Source organism: Rhinoraja longicauda, chromosome 30 (assembly GCF_053455715.1).
Source record: "Rhinoraja longicauda isolate Sanriku21f chromosome 30, sRhiLon1.1, whole genome shotgun sequence".
Classification (NCBI taxonomy): Eukaryota; Metazoa; Chordata; class Chondrichthyes; order Rajiformes; family Arhynchobatidae; genus Rhinoraja; species Rhinoraja longicauda.
The window spans coordinates 11,076,233-11,081,511 of record NC_135982.1 but is presented as its reverse complement, the minus strand read 5'-3'; the positions used below and the strand labels follow the sequence as shown (position 1 = coordinate 11,081,511).

Here is a 5,279-nt window from a genome sequence, read left to right as displayed (position 1 = left end):
GTGCATTTTCTGTTTTTAATTTGTGTTTCCATCATCTAGAGGTTTTCTTTGGATTTTCATGAAATAAATAGACCATAGACAATAGGTGCAGGATGAGGCCATTCGGCCCTTCGAGCCAGCACCGACATTCAATGTGATCATGGCTGATCATTCTCAATCAGTACCCCGTTCCTGCCTTCTCCCCATACCCCCTGACTCCACTATCCTTAAGAGCTCTATCTAGCTCTCTCTTGAATGCATTCAGAGAATTGGCCTCCACTGCCTTCGAAGGCAGAGAATTCCACAGATTCACAACTCTCTGACTGAAAAAGTTTTTCCTCATCTCAGTTCTAAATGGCCTACCCCTTATTCTTAAACTGTGCCCCCTTGTTCTGGACTCCCCCAACATTGGGAACATGTTATGGTGGTAAACAGAGTTCACATGTTATGGTGGTAAATTTGGATTGTCCAGTGTGTACAAGACAAGGATCTAGCTCTCCACCTGGTATTGAAAATAGAACATAGAAAATTACAGGCAGGAACAGGCCCTTCAGACCACAGTTGCTGTCTTACAGTGCCGGGGATTGTGTTCCATCCTGACTGGAGGTGCTGTCTGTGTGCAGTTTGTAAGTTCTCCCTGTGTCTGCCTGGGTTTTCTCCGGGTGCTTTGGTTTCCTCCCACACTCCAAGGACCTACAGGTTTGTAGGTTAATTGGCTTCAGTAAAAGTTGTAAATTGTCCCTCGTGTGGACCATGTTGGTGTACTGTGTACTGTGACAGTGTCGCTGGTCAGTGCGGACTCTGTGGGCCGAAGGGCCTGTCTCTGCGCTGTATCTCTGAACTAAACTGCACACAATGTCTGTTGTCAAACATGATGCCAAGATAAACTAATCTTCTCTACCTGCACGGGATACCTATCCTCCCCATTCCCTGCATATCCACCGACCTATCTAAATGTCCCTTGAACACCTTGAGCATATCTGACTCCACCATCAGCACTTACCTCTGTGTTATGGGGAGAAGGCAGGAGAATGGGGTTGGGAGAGAGAGACAGATCCGCCATGATTGAATAGCGGAGTAGACCTGATGGGCCGAATGGCCTGGTTCTGCTCCTATCACTTATGACCTTATGACACGAGTACAATCTCCTTGAAGTGAAGATGAGATACATTGATTACCCACCAAGTAAATACTCCGACAGAACATTTACAAAGGTTAGATAACAATGAATAATTTTATTTAGAATTCCTCTCAGGCCAATGCTCTTGTCTGTTTGCACACATCAGTCAGTGGAGTTAAAACACTCCTGCTCGACAATTCCTTCACACTCTGAAAGGGAATTTTACTTTTCAAAGTCCTGGCCAGCCCCCGCTCAGAACAAGGTCCAAGTGCCTTGGTGTTGGGTTGTGTGATGTGGCATGCAAGGTCTAAGGAATATTATATATACACCAAATACTGATACACGTGCAGGAAGGAACTGCAGATGCTGGTTTCAACCGAAGATCGACACAAAATGCTGGAGTAATATTGGGACAGGCAGCATCTCTGGAGAGAAGGAATGGGTGGCGTTTCGGGTCGAGACCCTTCTTCAGGCTGATACATGTTTGGGAGAGAGTTTGGTTCAAGAAATTCTTCCAGGGAACCGCAGGAATGAGCGGTAGGAGCAACAAGTGCGAATGTTATTGACTTGTGGTCGATGCACTTGACAATGAGACACAAGAAGGGTCTCGACCCGTTCCTTCTCTCCAGAGATGCTGCCTGTCCCACTGAGTTACTCCAGCTTTTCGTGTCTTTCTTCGGTTCAATCCAGCATCTGCAGTTCATTCTCACACGCTCTTGACTCTTCGTTGCGTTGTGAAACTGAAAACAGCAACATAACACAATACCGCGGCAGAGCAACTTAGCACATGTACATCGATGGCCACTGCGGACACGGGAGACTTGAGCAAAACACAAAGTGCTGGAGGAACTCAGCGGGTCAGGCAGCATCTGTGTGGGGAAGGAATGGACGGGCGATGATGTTTCGGGTCGACAGGCACAAAAAGCTGGAGTAACTCAGCGGGTCAGGCAGCATCTCAGGAGAGAAGGAATGGGTGACGTTTCGGGTCGAGACCCTTCTTCAGACTGAGAGTGGGGGTGGGGGGGGGGGGGGAAACGAGAGGTCATTTCGGATGTATTTATTTCACAAAATGCTGGAGTAACTCAGCAGGTCAGGCAGCATCTTCAGTCTGAAGAAGGGTCTCGACCCGAAACGTCACCCATTCCTTCTCTCCTGAGATGCTGCCTGACCTGCTGAGTTACTCCAGCATTTTGTGAAATAAATACCTTCGATTTGTCCCAGCATCTGCAGTTATTTTCTTGCACGGTGGTTTCGGATGGGTGGGTAGCTTGGAGAAGCTGAAGAGGAGGTGCCGGTTTAAGTCCAGGATGGGAGGATGTTGCTCCCGCGGTGGCTGGGACTTGTAACCCCCAGTGTTCTGTATGCACCTTTCTCCAGGTTGTTCAGTGCCCATGTACACCCGCACACAAAGGAGTTTTAACATCGAAAACTATTCGCACAAGCGGAGCTGCGTAAAAGCCCTGCACACCACAGCAAGCGAGCAGTTAGTTACACTTCCCGCGCCTCCTGTAACATTCAGTGTTTGACCCTGGGGCTTCTGACAGAGACGCCGAGGGCGGTGTTGACATCCCGTGGCAGGTCAGCAGTCCACGAATAACTCATTTAGTCCACGAGATAGCCGCTTGGAAATGCAACAGCCCAGGTACATCCATGTGTGAATATAACAGAATCAACCCCCTTCGCTGGGCGATTCCGACACAGACTGAGCCCGCCCCTGTCTTGGTGTGATGATACCAGGCGGCTGATGTTACTGTGAGCCGCTCCGTGGTATATTCGTTGAGTTGCCCCGCTCTCTCAGTAAAGACTCTGGTTCTAACAAGGGTGGGGGGGGGTGCACCTCTCTCACAGCGGCGGCCCCCTCCCCTCCCCTTCCCTCCCTCCCTGTTGCTCTCTGATCCATCGCTACCGGGACCCCTTTCCAGATTCGCAACCCCCTCTCCATCCATCACTTTGGGACGGGGACGGGGGGGGGAATGGGGAGTGATGGTCGTGATTACATCCAGCCCGGGTGTGGCAGTCCCGGGTACACAGAGCAAGACGGGGGATTGGATACAGGGGGAGAGGGAGTGGAGATGGGCAAGGAATCTGAGTAGGAGAGGGGGGAGAGGACAGGGGAAAGGGTAGAGAGAGAGAGGGGGGGTGGAGAGAAGGTGGGAAGAGAGAGAGAGAGAGAGAGGGGTGGAGAGAAGGTGGGAAGAGAGAGGTGGGGAGATGGAGAATTGGGTGGGTGGGGGAATGAATACGGGGGAAAGGGAATAGTGGGCAAGGAAATTGGGTAGGAGTGGACAGGGGAGGGAGGGGGAGTGGAGAGGGAGGGAGGGAGAGTGGAGAGGGAGGGAGGGAGAGTGGAGGGGAGGGAGGATGGGGAGGGAGAGGAAGTGGAGGGGGAGAGTGGAAGGAGGGAGTGGAGGGGGAGGTGACGGAGGTAAGGATGGGGAGAGAGGGAGGGGGTTAATGGAGAGAGGTTGGGGAGAGAGGGAATGGAGAGAGGGTGGGCGAGTGAATACGAGGGAGAGGAAGTGGTAGGCAAGGAGTTTGGGCAGGAGTGGAGTGGAGGAGGACGAGGGGACCGGAGAAAGGGCGGAAAGAGAGGGGAGGGAGTGGAGAGAGGTGGGGGCAAATGGGATAGAGGGGAGGGAGCGGGGGGGGGGTGAAGAGAAGGTGGATAAACGTGACGAGGGGGAGAGAGGGGGAAGTGGAGAGAGGGTGGTGAAGAGGGAGGGGACAATAGAGTGGGGGGGCAGGTGGAGGAGAGAGGGAGGGGAGAAGAGGAAAGTGCATTGGAAGATAGAATGGTTAGAGAATGGAGAGATAGTGGTAGCGGAAGAGTGAAAAGGACAGGGAGTAGAAAGAGAGGGGAGGGGAGAGGGTGGGGAGATGGGGTAGGGAGGGGGGGATGGGGTGGGAAGGTGGTTGAGGGGGAGACGTGGTAGGGAGGGGGAGATGTGGTAGGGAGGGGGAGATGTGGTAGGGAGGGGGAGATGTGGTAGGGAGGGGGAGGTGGGGTAGGGAGGGGGATGGGGTGGGGAGGGGGAGGTGGGGTAGGGAGGGGGATGGGGTGGGGAGGGGGATGGGGTGGGGAGGGGGATGGGGTAGGGAGGGGGGATGGGGTGGAAAGGTGGTTGAGGGGGAGACGTGGTAGGGAGGGGGAGACGTGGTAGGGAGGGGGAGATGTGGTAGGGAGGGGGAGATGTGGTAGGGAGGGGGAGGTGGGGTAGGGAGGGGGAGGTGGGGTAGGGAGGGGGATGGGGTGGGGGATGGGAAAGGAAGTGGGATGGGGAAGGGAGGGGGAGATGGGGGAGAAGGTGGTTGAGGGGGAGATGGGGTGGGAAGGTGGTTGAGGGGGAGAGGCCATGGACAGGGACAGGGAGAGGGAGGGGGGATGGAGGTCGGGCGGCCACTGTTGTCCTCTGTCCTCAGGACCCCGGTCAGTCGGAGCCCCGCCGCCCCCCAGGTGCCGCGACGGTCTCGGCGATGGTGAAGCGACTGATCCCGCGGGAGATGCCCCCGACGTCGGGCTCCCCGTCCTCCCGCTCGTCCTCGGCGATCACCCCGAGCCTGCCGGGCTCCCGGCCGCCCTGGGCCGCCTCTCTGTAGGGGCAGTGGGCGTTGAGGAGCCGGCGGAGGGGGGCGAGGGGCAGAGCTGAGTCTCCCAGCCGCTCTCGCTGCCGGCGCCGGGCATCCTCCAGCCTCTTGAGCCGCTTGTAGTCACTGAAGGCTGAGCTGGAGGTGGTGAGGACCAGGCGGGCCAGGTCACTGGCTGTGTCCGCTTTGCTGAGACGCACAGCGTGGCAGCGGAGCAGCACCGCCTTGTTCTTCACCTGATGCCTGTAGACCCAGGCCAACACCTTGGGGCGCCGCCCGTCAGCCCCACAGTGGGTGATCCTCCGCAGCAGGTACAGATGGCCCGAGTGGTCGCTGCTGCTAGCCCCGGCGGGGCACAGGCGGATCCCGTACTGGCTGATGGTCAGTTGCATCCTCGCCCCGGTCGCCCCTTGCTCGCTCCTGGCCCAGATCTTGGCGACCACCTGGTCTGTGCATCCTTCCCCCTTGGCCCTCAGGGTGACAGCGTTGCCCAGGTACCGCACGCTGTGGCTCGGGATGTCCCGGCTCAGCTGCACCGTCCGCCGGCGGCTCCTGAAGGCACCGGCCAGCCGCCACTCCGGGCACAAGCCGGGGC

At 56.4% G+C, this 5,279-nt stretch overlaps 1 protein-coding gene across 1 annotated transcript in view; it reads right to left on the bottom strand.

Annotated features, from left to right (window-relative positions):
- Positions 1 to 4,283: 4,283 nt before the first annotated feature.
- fam43b (family with sequence similarity 43 member B) overlaps positions 4,284 to 5,279 on the bottom strand; it is a 1,127-nt gene continuing 131 nt past the window's right edge. Inside the window, exon 1 of the mRNA XM_078425098.1 lies at positions 4,284 to 5,279. This exon is cut by the window's right edge and continues 131 nt beyond it. Coding sequence (XP_078281224.1) covers positions 4,528 to 5,279 — 752 coding nt within the window. The 3' untranslated portion in view covers positions 4,284 to 4,527.